We start from the raw sequence: 20,056 nt of genomic DNA on the forward strand, positions 1-20,056 counted from the left end.
ACTCTCAAGCCAGGACACTATGTTAACCATGTTACTTGAATTTAAGAGACATTAGAAGAGACATTCACTAGGTGTGCCTTACATATCCAAAAGTTGCCAATAACACTGTACAGTTTATAAAGGAGCAAGGGGAATTCAACGACCAGCCAGCACTCCATCATCTACCAAGTCCTTCTGAGGCCAGAGAGTGAAACATTTATGGTGGAGAAATGCAGAAACTGAAAAGACGTTTCACTAATTTAGACATTTGCACATCTAATATGCTGACATACCCTCCAACATGCTTCTTACCACTGCCATGGCTGAATAAAACAAAATGTATATTTTATTAGGAGGATGTTTTTGTTTTGTTTTGTTGTTTGTTTTTATTTTTGGTTTGTTTTTCAGTTTTGTCTCTTCTGTGTAAAAGATTATTTAATAATATCTGCCTGCAATGAATCACTGATGTGCTCAAATGCTGTGAGCTGGATGTAGAGCATGGCATTAATATCATAAGATGTACAGGCTGGGTAGTCAGTGGATTAGAAAAAATGGATGGAAGAGAGAAAATTACCAAAGCAAAGGCCAGTCAGTGCATAGATGAAAAGAAATAAGGATTCAAACACAGAATTACAGAATCCTAAGCAGACAGCTGAACCGATTTACACCAAGCAAGGATTTGCCTTAACCCTGCAGGAAGTGTATGGTAAACTGGATGAACTGAAATGGTTTTGGACAAGAGATACTGGTACTGAAGACAAAGAACACTAAATATTTCAGGGAGGTAAGACAAGAAGACAAGATAAATGTAAGTGCCGAGACAAGGGGAAGGCAGCATGAACAAGCCTTTCATTCCAAAAATATGGCTAATCTACTTGTAACAGATGAGCAGCCACGAGTATATGAAATTTTAGCTCCCAAAATATCACTTCTAAGCACTGGATTAGCAGTGTTTACTATAAACTTCGTTACAGTACAGATGAAGGCACTTAGGACTGCATATTTCTTTTTGAATATAAATAGAGGTTTAATTAGCACATACTGCTTTGTAATCTCACAAGCTGTAACAGATACCAACGCTTCTGCCTGAAATACCTTCTTTTTAACAGAAAGAAATGCCTGTAAAATCTTGGTTACTTCTGTTCGCCTGAGTTAGAGATTTAGATAATTGCCAACTAGAAGGTGGGCAGTTCAATCTGTCACCTGTTGAGGAAATATTACCAAAAAAGATATCAGAAAGATTTAAACACAGATATTATCTACATAAATGTGGAAGTAATCCAATATGATTTTAATAAATCGGACAGACTTTTATTCTGTAGAAATCCTAACATTTCAACTTTTTTCAATGAGCTGGCTCTAGAAAAATAATTTGTTGGAGTCAGAAATCGGGTTTCTACCAAACTACATGAAGAACTCAAATATCTGATGCACAACTTCAATGAGCACAGGTAAGTGTATGGCTTTCTGACATGCAGTAAGAATGCTGTTTAAATGCCACAATGTAGAATTTCTGAAGTAAATTAAGGTCATATCATATGCCTTTCTTTGGAGACTTCCATGAAAATCTCATTTTTCTGATCTGCAATTTATATGTAACTGAGCAAAACAACAGATTTTTCAAACCCTCTAGTTACAGAAAAGTTTATCATGAAAATAAAAATCATCACAAAAAATATGAACAAGTGATTTAAAATCAACTTATATTTAAGACTTTCTGTTGTATCTATTTTGTATTCTATTGTATCTTATATATCATATAAATGTAGCTTCATTAAAATGCACAAATGTTAGTCTTGGAATCCAGTAGGCAGGAAAACAGATGGCAACAAAGCTAAAGAACATCTGCATCTTTGGGGTCTTAAATCTCTTATTTGTGTGTAAGTAACAGTGACAAATTGAACATTAGAACAAAAAGTGCATTTTTCTGAAAATCAATCAACATCAAAGATGTCAAACACTGTGATTCATAAAACTTTAAAGACAGTAATTATCCTGAAAAGCCTCTTAAATTAAAAAAAAAAAAAAAAAAAAAAGAAGACAATGAGTGGAATTTCTAGAAGCAGGTTATTAATTAGAGCCAGTGGCAAGATGTACAGAAGGACCATCCAAAGTGAATTCCTGGCCTGAATAAAAGGAAATGCTGGAGAACAGAGGGGGAAAAGTGCTGAAACTGCAAAAGGCCCTGGAGCCCTTCTCTTGTGTGAAGCCTAGCTACATTACAAAGCCATCAGCAACAAATCGCACCCCCTGCGGCAAAGCCTTACTTTATGCAAAAAAAAAACAACCCTTCTAGGAGACTTTATAAATGGAGAAACAGCTAACAAACTTCTTTGGACTTCTGTCTTCAAATTCAAAGGGTTTTTTTAATTTCTTTCATTTTACTTTGCATATTCTGGCCCTACCCGACTCTGTTAGGCATTGACCTAACACAGGAAAGTAAGATTTCTTCCTTCAGGAATTCAGAATTTCTTGTCCAAACCGTACTCTTGTCAGATGGAAGATTCCTCCCATGATTTCAGCAGGCTATGGGTCAGATCCAAAACTATCAAACAACACATAAAGTCTGACTTGAGAGAGAATAAAAATACACTTGCAATATAAACAAGAGAAAGGGAAAGGAGGCACATGCAATTTTAGATCTTTGACCGCTCTGCTATGCATACCTTGAGGAAACTTGGGAAAGTCAGTTCGCCTCTGTGTCTGCAGTCCCCCTCTGACAGCGAGAGTGGTGACTCTGTTTAGTAATTCTGCTGTTTCTATGAGATTACAGAACAATTCATGGGGAAAGCTTCTGATTATAGGACTGCATATTGAGTGGGACTCAGCCTCATGTACCACATGCTTACTCACAGCAACATCCCTTATCAAGTGTAGCCTGGCAGAATGATGCAATTCTTCAGCCTATGGACTGTGTCTTGCAAGGTCTGGGCCACTTCGGTAGCATTTGAACATAATTAGACAACAGAACTGAAGGTGCGAACACACAGAGATCCCTGATAGGAACTGCACAGAATTGAACTTCACCTCATGAAGAAAGCCTGGAATAAACTCAGCCCTCCTGATTTACAGGGCGATGCATCAGCATGGTGTCTCTACAGTGCTCCTCAGACCATCAGGGTTCAGGCTGAACACCCTTTATTTCCTCCAGAAACATAATCAGAAGTTCCTCTGGATTTATTTGGCTTGGACGTTAAGCTTTCCCTTAGGCAAATCTGTTTTCAGAGAATCCTTCTACAGTCATTTTTCACATCTTTCTTGAGAGCTCAATACCATCACCACTTGAAACAGAAAACTCATAGTCTAGAGTACAGATGTGCAAAAACCCAGACTGCTTTTTGGTCCATAGAACTTGTCATTTCTGAACATCTTTCTGAAATGATCATCCGCCACAGTCCAGAACCTAAAGCACAGCTTGTCCTGGCTCCCTGCTTATTTTCCCCCTCCTAAGAGAGACCCATCATGTCAGACACTAAGACTAAAGGGTCCTCAGGATTAGGGCAGTATATTTACAAACAGAAAAGCTAAACATTTGTCTTAATCCATGCCCTTGCCTACCTAGGCAGCAGGATTAGGCAGGAGAGGCACACAACTGTATAGTCAGCGGTATGCAGGAGTTTCGTGGCTAGTGTCGAGCCTGCTTTGGGCTTCGTTGGCTGAAATGAGTAAATGCCCAGCAAGACTGAACCTGGGAAGCCTTTGGCATGAAACCAGAATGAAGCTCAAGTGGCTGAATGTATGGTAAGATGACTCAGTACCATTGGAAAGCTGACATGAGACCTATGGGTAAGGATACCACTCTGGGCATTCACTTATTTCTAGGCATTAAGACAATGGCAAAGAGGGTCTTTATTGCAACCATAGCAAAAACTACAAGACTGTGGGGCCAGATCTACTGTGGCAAAGCCCTCTGTCTGAACTATGAGTGAGAAAAACAGTGTTTTAGTTTTGAGTTCCTGCTCCTCGATCAGATTTGTTGTTATTTCATTCAGAATGGCAATGTACTCGCATCAAGCATGTGTAACTGTTTGGTTCACTATGGAAAATGTCGATTTTTATTTTGGAAAGTATTTAAACATCACACCCAGAGGTTTCTACTGGATTATCTTTGGATGGGATCCAAACTGGAAAGTCTAACTGTACAGCAAAGAAAAATTCTGGACTGTTACTAATCATGCCACGAAAAAAACAAAAGCCAGAATCTTACAGGCTCAGGTAAAGACAGGGAGATGACAACAGCAGGTTTGAATGTGGTTTGGGACAAATGACATGATAAAACTAAGCACTATTTTACCGCAAAGCCATTCAGTAATCCTGCTAACATTACCTCCAATAGGTTAGCTAGTATTAGGAATATTCCCCAAAACTGTTCAAAGGCTGCCACAGAGTCGATGTACTCTACCATACCCATCATTAGGCTCTTCCCTCCAACTTCAATGGAAATTTAAAGTGAGCAAAGGGTGATGGCTGAACCAATAAAATATATTAAGGAATTCTCAGGAAAATCTGCCTTAAATTTTGAATATAATCTATTCATAGTTTATTCCAGTGTGTTTGACTTGCCTTTACCTGTCTCTCATCTAAACCTCCACATATACTTAATATAAATGATATGATATAAATACATTAAAAGGATACAAAAAGAACATAGAGAAAAAAAAACAACAAATACCAACAAAACCTTCAGGTTATGAAATGTAGCATTCTTGATTGTGAAGCTACAGGCAAGTCAAGTGACTAGATAGATGATGTAATTAATATCAAATAGGAGATAAGAATTTATATTATTTGAATGCATTGAGAGCATTGTGAAACTGAAGCAGCGTGAGTTACAGTACTGAGATAGGCTGGTTTCTTTCTGAATTCGTCATTCAGAATTTCACATTCTTAAATATGAATATCTTGAATTTCACATTCCAGGGACTAAGTAGGGCAAAGCTCCCTTTATAATCAGTGGAAAATATGTCTTTCAAAGAGTGATTTACATTGAAGATGGAAGGAGTTTTCCTCTAAAACCAGTCACCTGCCTTCATTGATTGAAGTGAAAGCCTGATAATTACTTTCCTCGCTTGGATACATAAAATGCCTAAAATCACTAGTGTGGGACAGTGTGACCACAGTACTGACAACCACAGGCTGAGAGCTGGAAAAGCATGAGACTGAAAAACAAAAAAAATAGGTGAACATTTTACAGAGTCCTTTATAATCGAGCATCCTGAAACATCTGCATTTACAATAATGTACTCAATCAACAGCAAAACCTTAACTGTAAACTGTGCAACATTTTCATATTATATATACTCATAGGAAAAAAAAAAAAAAAAAGGAAGCTAATTTTATCACATCAGAAAGTTTCCAAAATCACAAAGTTATTATTTGCTACTCTTAGAGATATTTAAACATCTGAATCAAAGCACTCTGAAGTCAGGAGCTTTGGATTAGACATAGGAACTCCACTCCACTTAACTCTGCAGGCTTCCCACTTCCAAGCCAGTGGGTTACTGACAGTGTCTTCTACAATGAGTCTCTCTGGCAACTAGGATGATTTCCAGAGTTTGCTTCAGAGACTGTGCAGCTGTATTTCCATAATCCAGTTTTTAAAGCTCTATCTTGACACTGCAATGTCTTTTTCATTTTCCCTGAGGCTCAGTAAAATTCAGTCACACCTCTTTATATACAAGCATAGCTTACATATTTCTGCTTCATCTGCAAATCATGATTTCCCCCCTCAAAAAAACACCAATTATTTCGTTGAAACACACCCATGAGGGACAAAAATATACAAAACTTCCTGTATTCTTGCCAATAAGGAAAGTTGGACCAAAAGACCTGACAAAGCCTGATGTTACATCTCTTAATTCATCACAGTTAGAAGTAGATACTATATGAAACTGGCCTGTCTCCAACACATCAGCCTTTAAAATGAAATCATCTTGATGAGCATCTGCTTTTCTACATAATTTGAAAACATTCAAATGGCACATAATATTCAAATATCAAATTTGGAAGTCCAAGAGGAGCTGGCTTCTGAAAGACCCACTGCTGCAAAGATGCTCAATGGGCAAAAAAGGGCCAAAGTTTTTCTAGAGATGACGTTTTTGAAGTGGTTTTAATCATTATCATTGAGAAATTAAAAATAAAATTAAATAAAATAAAATTAAATTAAATTTAAAAAAGCAGAAAAAAACATTACCCATGGTGAGCCTTGCAGCCAGGCAATATTATGGTGACAAAGAAAGTATGTAAGCATGTAATAAACAGTAAGTTAAATCTCGGCTGGAATGATTTGCCTCCAGAACTGGAAGAGGGATAGCTGCACGAGCATGGCTCTGAGCCCAGACTAATTAGTCCTGCTGAGAACATGTTAACATGGCTATTTCGCTTCCGGGACCCAAGCTAATACGGCTGAATGGTAAAGCATTATGCTATGCGGACAACTCAAATGTTTTTGGAGATAGATCAATTATCTACACAGTGATGCATTACACAATATAGAAATACAAAGAATGTTAATGACCCAGTTATCCCTAGTCACAGTAAAGCAGTAAAGGCATGGCTAGACTATTTCCAAGACAAGAAAAACACCTCCTAAGTTTTACTTACAACCAGTCCCCCACAACAGAGCCCACCAGAGACCCCAGACTCAGAGTCACGGAGGAATAGTTCCCTCCTGCCATTCAGGGAATACAAATTGCCTTAAAGCACCAGACGGGAGGCAAGGTCACAGCCTTGAACTCTGCTCATGTTCATGGCTTTGGAAATAAATCACATTACCCAAAGGTGGAATGCAGGGTGTGTCCTGGGCTCTCGACTCAGGAGCTCTTAAAATGATTACATTCCAGTGTGTTTAGAAAGTACAGTTTAACCAAGAGGGCTGTGCCTAATTGCTGTATTCTCGTCCCCAGGTACAGCGTGGTATATATGAGGGTGGAATGGCATACCAAAAAAAAAAAGACAAAGAGTTCACTTGTTCCCACTAGAACAAAGGCTGCTTCTGGACACTGAACACTTCGGGAAACATGGGAAAGCATCAAGGGTCGAAGCCTGATTTCTTGGCATTGAGGCCTTGGAAATCAGTCTCTAAAACTGCACGCGTAACTTTTGCAATACATCACCAAAACCATTAAAGAGAAGCTTGTAACACAGCAAATGCAAACCACTGTAATAATAAACAGGATTTTCATAGTGTAGCAGGAAGACTACTGCTTTTGGCTAATTTCCACTCCATTCCAATAGAATGAGGTTGTAACTATGAAAAAATGTGTTTCTATATAGAAAACAAACAAACAAAACCCCCAACAATCTTCCTCCCTCTCCAAAACCTTTCTGTGGACTCCTGTAAGTTAGGATTTTCATTTCTCACTTTATTTGAGTGGGGGAAAATAGAAGGGAAACCTAGGTCTTTTCTAAGGCTATATTTATGTATCTGTGAAATTGTCCTTAAATAGAACTGCAATTCTGTCATCATTTTGTGGTGGCTATGTATACAGAAATATAGTTGACTTCTTACTTGACTGCAGAGGGGACAGTGCATGGATGCTGCAATTTTTTTTTCAAAATGTGGCTTAGTGTCTAATGACTGTATCAAGTCTCTAGCTGATACAAACTGGTTCAACAGTGTGGTCTTGAAGGAAATGTAGCTGTGAAAGTTTATGCCTCTTTTTCTAGAAGCAGAAACATTCTCTTAAGAAGTTATGTTTGTATGATCATGTAATATACATATGTGTATCTAGCTGCCTAATCTTTAATAGTAATTTTTTTCTTTTTACTTATGACCTTACTTGAAAAGAAAGCAAATAGCCTAATAAATTATAGTTTATGGAAGTAGGAACATACCGTAAGTAGTATCAGGTATTATGGATTTGCCAATGATACCTTTTCTGCCTCCCTCAAACCAAAAATAGGAAATGGCATGTGCCATGATAAAACACACAACTGCTTCTGAAAGTGACTGTTGAAAGCACTTACTCCCAATTCATACTGATATCCCCTAGTGATATATAGAATGCAGATGACGTAAATCTAAATTAATGTTATTTAGTGCTACAGTGGCGGTGTTATTATAACACATGCTTCTAGATGGTAAGTATGGTCTTATGAACAGGACAAGTGACAGCTGTTTGACGCTGAGCAAAGAGCTGCCAGCAGGAGTATTGTAATCTTCTGGGTTTGCAAGTAGCTGGGAAAAGGGAATGCTTTCCAGAGAAGATTTTCCCTAAGGGGGAGGATCAGTGAGAGACCATATTGTCGAGCCGTTGAAAATTAGCCAAAGGATAGGCTGCATTGACTAAGCTCCTTATTAAAAACAAAGCCTATTCTAATTTCAGCATGTGTCTCTGGCAGTAACGCACAGGAGCCCTAAGGCACTGTGAGGTAGAGAGCAATTGAGTTCTAGCAGAAAAAAAAATGGTTTACACCAAGCAAATTATTGCAAAAGTTGCTGGGCTCCTCCCATCCACTGTTATTCTCTGTTTGCTAAGGAAAGAAAGCAAAGGCTTAACTTCATGAAGTACAGGTCACATTAATGGGACGGTGCAAATAGAAATGACTATGTTATCAATTGTTGCAACCAAAAACATTGTTCTCATACCAGAGAGAATTTAGCATAGCAGATGTTTCATGGCAAAGCACAGATCCAGAGGTTCTTAGTCAGTAAACAGAGGAGTCTATTTGCATCTTTTCATTTATATTAGATAACCATAATAATTGTATTTTATTCATAATAATTTGCACTATAATATTTTTATTTGGAAATAATCAAGACAAATATACCAAAAAACAGGAGTCTGAATTTTTAAAATAATTCTGCGTCCATTGGGAAGTGTTCAATAAACAAAGAAGACAGTGCAAAACTAACATTAATAATAACCAATTTACTTATCAGTTTCCATTGTTTTGCTTTGACTATTAAAAAAATTCAAGACATTTTTTCCCTTTAACCTGATTACAAATTCTGTCTCGTTTGAGGTACAATTACGTATGATCATTAGGATTTCCTTACAATACTTTTGCTTTCCTTATGATATCTTATCTGCTTTTTTCTCTAGGTAAAGGATGCTGGAGAACTCTAGCTAATATATCTTAGTTTACTATAACCTCTCATGTGCCTTGGCTTGAAAATGTTGTCTACCAATTTCTCCTAATGCATTAAGTGCTTTCTCATAATCAGCAAATGTCATGTCTAACAGCAAATCATATATGTTTGCATTTCCATTCTGCCATTAATCACACTGCTGTGAAATACCCAGCTAAAGATTATCCATCCTTTTTTCTGACTAAAAACCTACTAGAGAATTGATTTATGAATGAGTGTTTGTTTTCTTAACATTTTAGGTCAAGGATAGAAGTGTGAAAAAGCTGTGGTCACTGAAATCTCGATTGTCAGGCATTTGCTGGACTGCAGAACAGTCATAGATTTACATATTCATACACGTGTCCACTCATTGTTTTTCAGTGTGTGTCCATTAGCTGAATGGATGCTCTTCTGGACACATCTTACTGCAAAACACAAACTCTTTTGTTTGTTTACTAACTTTCAAGCTTCTTAAAAGGATAATTTCACTGCCAGCAGAGTCATGTTGCTCAGAAAATGCAAGTAAATGAAGACAGCTCAACAAAATATCACAGAAATGTGACTTGTGTGATTGCTGTGATGGTGTTGCTGATATCTAGTTCATCATATGAGATAAAAATTTGCTCAAAGCTTAAATTTACTAATATGAAGACAAATTTAAAGTCACATTTTCCTGACTTTTGCCAGTGATTCCTGGGTACCTGGATTCACTGAAGGTTTAAGGACAGGATGGGAGCACCTACGCTGCTTCTGTTCCTACAGTATCATGGGACAAAAGAGCGTATAGAGAGTATGCCTGACACAGAGGTCAATAGACCCTTCTACTGTAGTGGGAAGAAGAGCTCAGCAAAAGCAGCAGGCTGTTAAACAGCAAACTTTATACTGACTGCTGTCTTCATATGCAGGAATTGGTTTATCTTCTAATTACATTTGAAGAGTCCTCTGCACTTGCTTCTTTAAAAAGAGTGCAGCTTATCAAAATCTGAGTCTACATTATGAATACCATAAGGGCAGAAATCTTTCCTAAGGGGACAAACCAAGCATAATAAAAGAGAAAGTGAGGGGAGTGACCATTTAAAGGAGGTTAAGCACCAAGTGAAACCTTTTACGCTGCAGCAGACTCAGGGCCTGGTTCCTTTTGGTCAACAGGTCAAGAACTGCACTCCTTCCCAAGGGAGGAAACCTCTGGGCAGATGTGGGTGTAGCTCAGAAACTACATACATTTTTAGCCTCCCCTCACCCCAACTGATTATCAGGAATGTGCAGAAACAAATGACTGACCCCAGCTCTCAGTAATGCCCAGGAATGAGGTACTGAGCTAGGTTGAAGGGATGGGTTTGTAAATCTCTCCATTCAGTGGGCACTTTCCACAAAAACCCAAATACCTTGCAGTTGCATACACTTCGACAAGTCAGTATTCACTGAAAGCTTATGAAACAAAGCAGGTCACAGATCTGGAGGTCAATACATTACCATTTAGATGCAGGATTATCATTTATAAGCATATTGGCTTTTCTAGAAGTGGGACACAACATATCAACTCTATTTTTCAGACAAGTAAACTTCAGACAGAATTAGTAATCTGTGTTCAGAAAAAATACTACAGTGGCTCACTGGGTAACAACACTATTTCCTTCTGATCTGAAGGGAAAACCAGATTTTCACAGAAACAAACAAATCTTTTTTGTTTTATTTTTTTTCTCTCTCCTTTTTTTTTTTTTTTTCTTTTTTAATAAAATGAAAAGATAGAGTCCTCACCTTACAAACTCTCCCAACTCGGGAAAGGATTGTCTTGTCAGATGTGCCACTATCTTGTGATATTTCTCGGAAAAAGAAGTAGATTTTATCATCATCTGGGTTATAGGTGTCTGGGATGGGAAAAGTTCCAACGAATTTCGCTCCTAGAAGTTCCCAAAAAAAAAAGGGTTTAAAATATACGGAGAAGTCCTAATACTTGATACTAAATTTCTCTTTCATTTATTTTGCATCTTCCAGTGAATTAAAAACATCACTATATAGATAACGCATAGTGTCAAGTTTCTTACTGACTCTGAGCAAAAACCACCCTTGATTCTGAAGTATTACTCTTAGTGTGATGTTTTTGCACATACATCTTACTACCACACGCATAAGTATGCAGCACTGGCTATCACTCTCTGTTTGAAAGTAGGATGACTTCCAGAACAAAATATTGCCTACAAAACTCTGTCTTACAGAGCTCTTGCTACCAAGATCAAGATAAATAGATTTTCCAAATTTAAATTAATTTAATTACACATTGCAGCAGTTATGAGTACAGAAATACACTACTGTTTACTAGAGAGACCTTGTAAAAAAAAAAAGAAATTCAGTATAAATGACAGCTTTCCTAAGTTAAGTTTCCCATATATCTGTGCTATAACATCTTACTGACTGTATCTACCAAATCCAATACGGTGCCATGCTGGCATGCTCCAGTTAGCACACTAAACTCCACAACTGACTGGTCATTCTTAAAGACATTGTTCCTTGTTGTGCATGAAAACAGATTAGCTATATCAATGTAAGAGTCTGTTTGGGTTATTTACATCTGCTTTTTGCTAGGAGTACAACAGCATGTCTTACCTTGACATGCTGAGCACTTATATTACTTCTGGTCCCTTCCAAAGCAACCTTGGCTGTCTCTGCCTGCATCCTGTAGGCATGCTAATTGGGCCAACAACTGAATACATGTCCTACACTGTCTTCCTTGGCTCTCTTGTTCATGCATGATCTCCAGTTCTGCTCTATCTGCTCACCAGTTGTGGATTATTTTTTTTAGTTTGTTGGTTAGTTAGTTGGTTTTCTTTTTAACTTTGCACTAAAATCAGAATTTAAATGAGTTCTAGGGGTCCCTGACTATAGCAGAGCAGGCAACAACACTGTCTTGCACAAGTGAACCAGATGCTCAGGGAAGTGATTTTTTAAGACATTCCCCAATGTGCTACAATAGATGAGCTCTTCTGAGGGCACTTGGATCAATGATGTTTTTCTTTAAACAAAAGTGGCTATACAAATATGGTGCAAAGAGACCCTTGACTCTAAAATACATTCTTTCAGCAATAAAATACACAGTCTTTGTCCCCTAGAAGTAGGCAGGCTGCAGCAAAAAGCAGTAAGGAGGATGGGGTAAGGTGGCAGAGCAAACAGAGCACACTGGCGATATGTGGGGAATACTATTATCAGCTTTTAATGTATTGTCATGCCTTTGTCCTCTTTTAATGATTGTTACTTTATATTAGCCTTCAGGATTTTCCACCATGAACTCTACAGTACACACAGGACAAAAAGAGGGTCCCTGATTCAAAAGTTCACAATCGGAGGCTTGAGACAAAATGGGACATGTTTAAGTGCTGAATGTGCACCTTCATGACAGAAGAGTAAATTTATGGATCAAAATAGCCACAGTGTTGCTTCCATTTTAAACCTTTCTGACACTAGAGAATGGTGTCAGCAGAAAAATTAAATGATGCAGGCATCAAGCCCTATAAATTTAAGTTAGGATTTCAAAATGAGCCTAAAGAAAATATTCAATTACCCCTCAGGGCCTATAAGGCTACTTTGAAGATTAGATCTCTAAGCGTGAATAAATACATAAATATGCTTCCAGTATGGTTTCTAAAATATGCAGTTAGCTAAATAGCAATTTAATAGGAAAACCTGTGAAATACTTCTATAGCCTTCTTCTGAATTTCACATTGATTTTTTTCTTTAATCTACATTCATGGAACAAAACACTGAATATATGTTTTTTTAAATTAAATTTCATTGCTTTGCTTGGCAAGCCAAATACAAAAACAAATGTCTCAACACCAATTCCTGGAACAGATTTAGAAGAATCTCTAACAAATTAAAGGAGCACAAATATTTAACGATTTTCAATCACAATTGAAAACACTGAAGTTGAAAGTTAAATCCAAACAAAAATATACTGTAAAAGATATGAAGACAAAGAGACTGAAAACAATTTAATGAAAGAGATCATGATTTGAAAAGCACATTATGCTCTGCAAGTGAGATCTTTGTCTCATCTTTTGTAATCCATCTATACAACATTTAAAAGTGCATTTAAACCAACTGTGAATTAGGTTTTTGGATTCTTTGCATGGGAAAAAATTATATGATGATGATTTTGAACCACTGTTTGTTTTCCTATACATGTAGTTGTCCCCCCCCAGTTGCTTCAATAGAAGGTTTTCCCACATATTAATTTCATAGCTAAATCATTTGCAACCAAACAGGGGATTAAAGGTGTCATGAGCTCTGACGATAGATGGTATAATAAATTCAGGTGTTGCTCATGCTTTTTTAAGCATGCTTTTGTGGCCTAATGGGAAGCTGCTACAGCTAGTCCTTTGCTGCTGGGTTTGCTGTTGTGGTCACGTTTGTTGTTGGTTACCTGCTGGCTCTCACGCCCTTGTAACACAAGCAGTAGTTTCAGACAGAGAAACCATGCATGACTTACTAAGATCTACAGAGAAGTAAGACTCATTAAGCCTTGAAAAAAGAGGACAGAAAACGAGTAGTAAATCCCGGAACATGAAGAAATGAAAAAGCAACTCAAAACAGTGGAAAGCAGCAGTTCTTTGCAGTTGGGCTGCCAGAAATATATGGCATGATAAAATGCAAAGGACAGCGCTCACCTCATTTACCTTTAACCATCTAAGAGTCAAGCTCCTAACCTATATCATCCACGTCCTCTCTCAGGGAGGGACACAAGGAGAAAGTGACAATGAATAATCCTATTTTAAGACAGATTCCTACAATAGGTGGGGTGAGTCAACCTCTGGAAGTGTCACCTCTCTCCATAAATTACAGACAAAGACAAGTGAAACAACTGAGCTCAGACAGGATACTAACTTTTCCCTTTTAGAGCTAAGTGAGCTGAATACCATCCAAAGTTCGCAGGATATAAAGAAGGCATTGCCTGCAAGTCTTTGCCCTGGCGAAGATGACTAAATTGCAAGGAAAAAAAAAAAGAAAAAGAAAAAAAAAAAAGAATTCAATACAGGGAGGCACTCATTCCAACTATGCCTTTAGCTTCCTATAAAGGAGGGAGGAATGTGCAGCTGTTTAGTGCATGCCTGTATTTAGGGCTTGGGCATCCCACCACGGGATGCTCTCCTCTGCCCACTGGGCTGGAGCAGGGCAGACTCAGTTCCAGTGGGCGGCTTTGCCATCCGGAGAGGGACCACGAGCCCCACGTGCCTCATGCCCGGCCACAGCCACGGGTAAGGCAGCTCCGGTCAGTGGCTGCGGAGCGCCTGATTCTTCAGCTCTGCAGGAGAAGGGCTGATGTCTCAGCAGAGGCAGCATCCCCTCTGTCTTCAGTGCCACCGCGTGCAGGAGTATGAGCCTGTGTGAGTGTGAGTCATGGGAAAGATTAGCTGCCTTCCTCCCTTTCTCCTTTGTGGAGCTGCTATTCAGACACTGAGATTAAGACATGTCTTAATTAGTCAAGATAGAGATGTTCTGCAAGGAACTGGAAGGTATCCTACGCATTTTTCCCTTATGCTTTGTCTTTCCCTCCCCTCAGGAAAGGATAATCCTCTTTCCAGAAACATGAGACTAAACTTTAAAAATATTAAGGTGCATTATAGCAAAACTTCCTCAGCCCTATGGAAAAAAAACAAGCTATACATTTTATGCTTATCCTAAGTAACATATGAGTCATGCCTGAAAATAATTTATTTCTAATTGTACAATTACTCAAGTATGTACAACTTTTCCTGGAGGTGTAACACGTTTGGTAAATGGGTGGTAGATTTAGGGAAGAGGGGATTTAGATGAGATGGGAGCTTTAAACCTGAAATCCAACAAATATATTCTTTATACCAGTATCAGCTGAAAGCACAAATGTATGCAACTGGTAATGCCACATAATAAACTGGAAATATAGTGGCTACACTATGGCTTATTGTAAAAATGATCCCATCATTTAGAGTGGCACTCAAAATTTTCTCCAACCTTAAAAGGACCTTTTCAAAATATTAAAAGCACCTAGTTTATATCTATGCCTCTTAGTATAACAGTGCATGGATTGTGTATGTGAAGTCTTAAACAGAGTGTGGCTGTAGTTTTTTATATGGCTGGAAACAAGGTAAACCTGAAGAATATATGGGGTCTTCAGTGTTTATATAGTGTAGGGTAATTTTCACGTCGCAGTCTAGGACACTAAAGCTGTTTTTCAAACCCAGACATATTAATATATTATTCTCCTTAGAAAACTTTCACAAATACAGATGCTTTAAGTGAAAACAGAGTAAAACATGAATCAATCTAAAAGAAAGAAGAAAGGCAGACACCCCCCCAGCCAACCTCTGAACTAAAACACATAAACAGTTCTCAAACCTTTAGTTTATTCTGTGTTCTTGTCCTGTTCCCTTGTCTCAAAATGCTCATGAAGAAACATTAATAGCATAAAGAAATGTTTGGAACTGGTTATTTAAGCTATAAGTTCTTTTGGGCTGGGACCTGATCTCTGTAATCCTCATCAAGGTGGATCTATACTAATGATAACACCAGATGCTCCTCAGGACCAAACTACAGTAAATCTTTCTTTTTAGAATATTATAGCATCCCTTAGGAAAGCAGCTACCCCAACCATCTTTCCATGCTGAGCATCTGCAGGCTGCCAGTAATAAAATTGGATATTCGGTTGCACAGTTAATTACAGATAGAGAACTGCCTGCTGGAAGGACGTATCCTGATCCCAATCACTTACAGTCCATTTCTGGTCTACATTGTACAAGGGATGTGTACAAATGAGAGACAGGAGATAGGAGAGGTGGGACAAGAAATGTTTTGAGCACAGGAGATGAAAGTGGGATAGCTCAGCGGAGTCAGATGGGAGATATTTCTATCTGTCTGAAGGACTGCTCCTATCTGGAAAGGTAAAATGACTTTAAGTGGCTTCACCTTTCCTCCTCATCTCACAACGGAAATCCTGAGGTTATGTAGTTTCATTTAGACAGAAATGTAAAGCAACAGCTTAGAAGGGAGAGAAAGCGTAGGGGGAAAAAAATAATAAAAAAGAACATTTCCTCTTATTGAGGTCTCAAAGAGTTAAGAGGCAAAATTATCCCTTTCAGAAGTTTTCTGCTGGGAAGACAACTTAACCCTGTGGTCAGCAGGCCCTGGCTTTACAATACACCCATAATAGTTACACAGGCATCCTGAATCAGGGCCAGCGTTGCCACATCTTTAAGGACAGTTGACGGCTAAAAGGGGGATGCTTTAATTGAGCAGGGTTAGCTTGTGAGCGAAGTTTTCCATGTTACTCTGTGTGTGGTTTGAGACTGGCTGGGTGTAAATGCAGCCAGTATTTTAGAGGGTTTACTAGCCCAGAATGTTTTTTAACAGGCAAGAAAAAGCAGTGTTTTGCTTGGGAAGCTATTTTAGGGTGCCCTTAATGGTTTTAAAATGATCCTCACAGCAACAAAGAGTATTTTTCCCCCTCAAAAAAGGAAAAGAAAAAAAAGAAAGACCTCCTACCTAAAAACATGGAATTACTAGTCTGTCATTTCAACATGCTTTTAACAAGTGATCGGAAAAAAGGGTTTAAAAAATAATTATTCCAACAAGACTGGAAATAGAAGCATTTAGAAATAGAAGCATTTAAGTAATGATATTATTCCAATTACAGGATTATATACAGATGTACAGATCAAAGACGGAAAGAATGATTAGGTCTTACGCTCTTTCTCTTTCCTTAATTAGGATTTTCACCTCTGTGACTTTTCTCAAGTGCATTTTTGTTCCATTGAGCTTTTTTAAAAAAGCCTACGTAATCCAAAGATACCATGATACAATATCTATATTTATAGTTACTGGACATATATTTATATAAGAAAGGGGCTATTAACTTCAGAGAGGCGGGGACAATGCAAATGATAACAGCATATGTTTAGGATCTTACCAGTAAGCCAGTAATGTTCAGAAATGTCAGTTCTGATGTAATGGTGGTCGTGAGAAGGGCCCAGAGAACGTGTTAGAGCAGTGTCTTTGCCAAGGAAATCAGAAGCTGTTCCAGCATAAAGATACTCATCTGCAAATGAAAAAGAAATAGGGTTTCTACAGCTGTGGGGTAAACAAAATTAAAGCTGTTTGTGTTTATTTTGGGTGAACAACACCTGTGTTTAATTGGGCTATGAACAAATTTAATGGTTTAAAGTATTATTGGCTTATATTTTAGTGGGATTGGGGATTCTGTGAAGTTACTTACATTTAAATGAGAGTAATATTTGTAATTATATGTCTGAGAAGTAAAGGAGTCCGAGTCTAATTTTCAGATCTTTCAGATCTTTACTCAAAAAAGTAAATTCCCCAGGCTTTAATGGGTGCTGGGCTCTTAAGGGTAGAAAGGTGTATTTGATCTGAGCATCCTGCCCCGTGAGCACTGACCATGGACCTAGGGGTGGTGGCAAGGACACAATCATCTGTCCATTTAAGCTCTTGTGTCGCAGGCTTGCTGTGGCCCTGATGGCTTTGCAGCTCCTGGGCTTGAGCTAGTAAACATGATGGATGCTTCACTACGGGAACTTTGCAGCTTGGCCCTTTCTTGGTGCGGGGATCTCCATCCAACACTTCATTCACGAAGAGGAATTTAGGCACTATGGGAATTCTTCTCAACTATGCAACGTGTTAATGGTAGGAATATGGCTACAGACCCAAATCATGATCATTTTAACATAGCGAATGGTCCCCCTAAAATAAATGAGATCTCTTGCTTGAATAAGGCAGCCAGAATTTGTCTCACATGGAAACTATATCTATAATACAGTCCAGAGTGCTTGCTGCAACTGCAGTTACTATTTAGTCTTCTGCCAGCTCCATGGGCAATGCAAAATTTCACAGCCTTAAGAATCACACAGTATTTTCTGTTTTTCTTCAGATCTCAGTGAAAAAAAAGAAAAGCACAGAAACAGTATCACTGTGAAGTCATTTGGTTTTTTTTTTTTTTTTTTTTAACCACAGTGCATTTTACAATTCTCTCTTTTTTTCTGCAAAATAATAAGATAGCTTTATTGGTTGGAGGAGTTTGTTTTTTATTTAACGATTTGCAACAATAGATCCCTGGAGTGTGGTGTAAAAAGAAAAAAAGTTTATGTTCACAAACAATAATCATATAAAAAGCTGTATGATACATAAAAATCCCCTTCCAGGAGTTTCTTCTCCAGGTTTTCTAATACTCTGGGTGGAAACATTTCACAAGAACTTTCAGAGAGAAGCCCTTTGTTGAGAGTGAATGCAGAATAAATACCATTCTACATAGATGTTTGGGTTTTCATTTGTACAAGATGTAAATGCACTTAAGAAAATAAGATCGGGGGGGGGGGGGTGGGGTGGGATGGGAAACACATAACCACAACCCACGATCCTCAAGCACTTTATTTGGCAAAAAAAAAAAAAAAGATCTATCAGCTTTCTTTTTACCTCATTATTATTGTTACTTATGTATTATTTCCATGACAGTATTGGAAAGCACATCTTTCAGACAGCATGTCGCCTTTGTAAAGAAACAATAGTGCTTTATGAAAGGCATTTGTCATAATGAGGAATGAGCAGGGTAATTGGTGTTTGCTAACTGACAGGCACTCAGTGATCAATAAATCTGAAGGGCTAACAGAAATTCTCCATCCTTGCTTAGGCTCTGCTGACAAGGCATTTTCAGCACTTCTCTCAGCTTTTGGTATCTCTCATTCCAAGTTCCAGTTATGTCCAGAACAGTTTTAGTAAGTGGTAATTTGTAATAGAACACGGATGATGAGCAGGTGACTTTTCAGTCAAAGACACTAGCTTTTCAAATCTATCTGTGAAATGCCATGTAGAATTCAAAGAGATATTATGCATTTCTACAATAAATTAAAATCACACAGTTGTATTAACCTACATACATGAATGAAAATATAATGAAATATTACTTAGCTCATATATGTATAACTGATTTCAAAGCGATTTCTGAAGGATAAGAGTAATCTTTATTGCCATTTAGCAGATAAATAAAACCAGGCAGAGAGAAGTGACATGGTTACTCCTCTCATCAGTGGCAGAGACAGAACTATATCCCAGTGCAGTGTCTTATCTGTGAGCTATATTGCACTCCTATTACTTTTGGAAATAAAGTAATCACCAAAAGATAGGCCAAGAACGTATTCTCTGGTCAGGCCTGTAACTCTTTACAATGCTCCTTGTGCTTTATTGTGAAGCACTTGACACCAGGCAGAGTCAGAGAAGGGATATTAGAATACCCTGACCATTAATTTTATCTAGCTTGAAAGTTCTTACGTACTGAAGTTCATGTTTTAGTTAGCTAAACCACAGAAGATTCTTCATTTCACAAGATTTAATAGAGCACTCAAAGCACTAGAGTACTGCTGAAATTAGCCAACACTATAATAAATCATGGAGTTCTATTACATTCAAAAAAAAGAAAAAAAAATTAAAGTTTCTAGAATCCCATTTTAAAAATAGACTTCACGGTCTAATATTAAACAGTACTAGGGGTCCCTGAGAAGAATAAGAGCTGGCTTTAATCTATTGTTTTTAATAAAGGAAGTCCTGCCCCATCTGTTGGGTCAGAATCACAAATCATCTATCTTATTATCTGAGAATAAAGACTGAACATTAGTCATATTCTTTTTATAACACAGAGTGACCGATACTTCAAAGCATTGTCACCACTGCTCTTTGGCTGTAAATGAGAACGTCATGGTGCTTCACTCTTATCTTGTATTCATATGCTTGACGGACAAGTTAAATGAAAATTGTCCAAAGCTATGAACCAAACCATGACAAAAGTAGCTCTTATAGTGATTTGAAATCCAGAGGTCAAGCTGACATTCCTCGGCACCAAATGTCAGACCACACAGCGCTGCGATGCACACAGCAGGCAGATTGCACTATCTTGTTCCTAGGCTTCCAGCTTCAGAAGTGGCTACTCGAGTAAATAGAAACCTCAAAAATGTATTTATGGAAATAGTGGAT

The 20,056-nt window shown here is 38.0% G+C and overlaps 1 protein-coding gene across 1 annotated transcript in view; it reads right to left on the reverse strand.

Moving 5' to 3' along the window:
• Positions 1-20,056, reverse strand: part of SEMA3D (semaphorin 3D) — a 96,213-nt gene that overhangs the window by 38,657 nt on the left and 37,500 nt on the right. Inside the window, exons 6-7 of the mRNA XM_074168513.1 lie at positions 16,989-17,117; positions 10,811-10,953 (exon numbers count right to left, since the gene is read on the reverse strand). Coding sequence (XP_074024614.1) covers positions 10,811-10,953; positions 16,989-17,117 — 272 coding nt within the window. The remainder of the gene's footprint in view (positions 1-10,810; positions 10,954-16,988; positions 17,118-20,056) is intronic.

Source organism: Numenius arquata, chromosome 2 (genome assembly GCF_964106895.1).
Source record: "Numenius arquata chromosome 2, bNumArq3.hap1.1, whole genome shotgun sequence".
NCBI classification, from domain to species: domain Eukaryota; kingdom Metazoa; phylum Chordata; class Aves; order Charadriiformes; family Scolopacidae; genus Numenius; species Numenius arquata.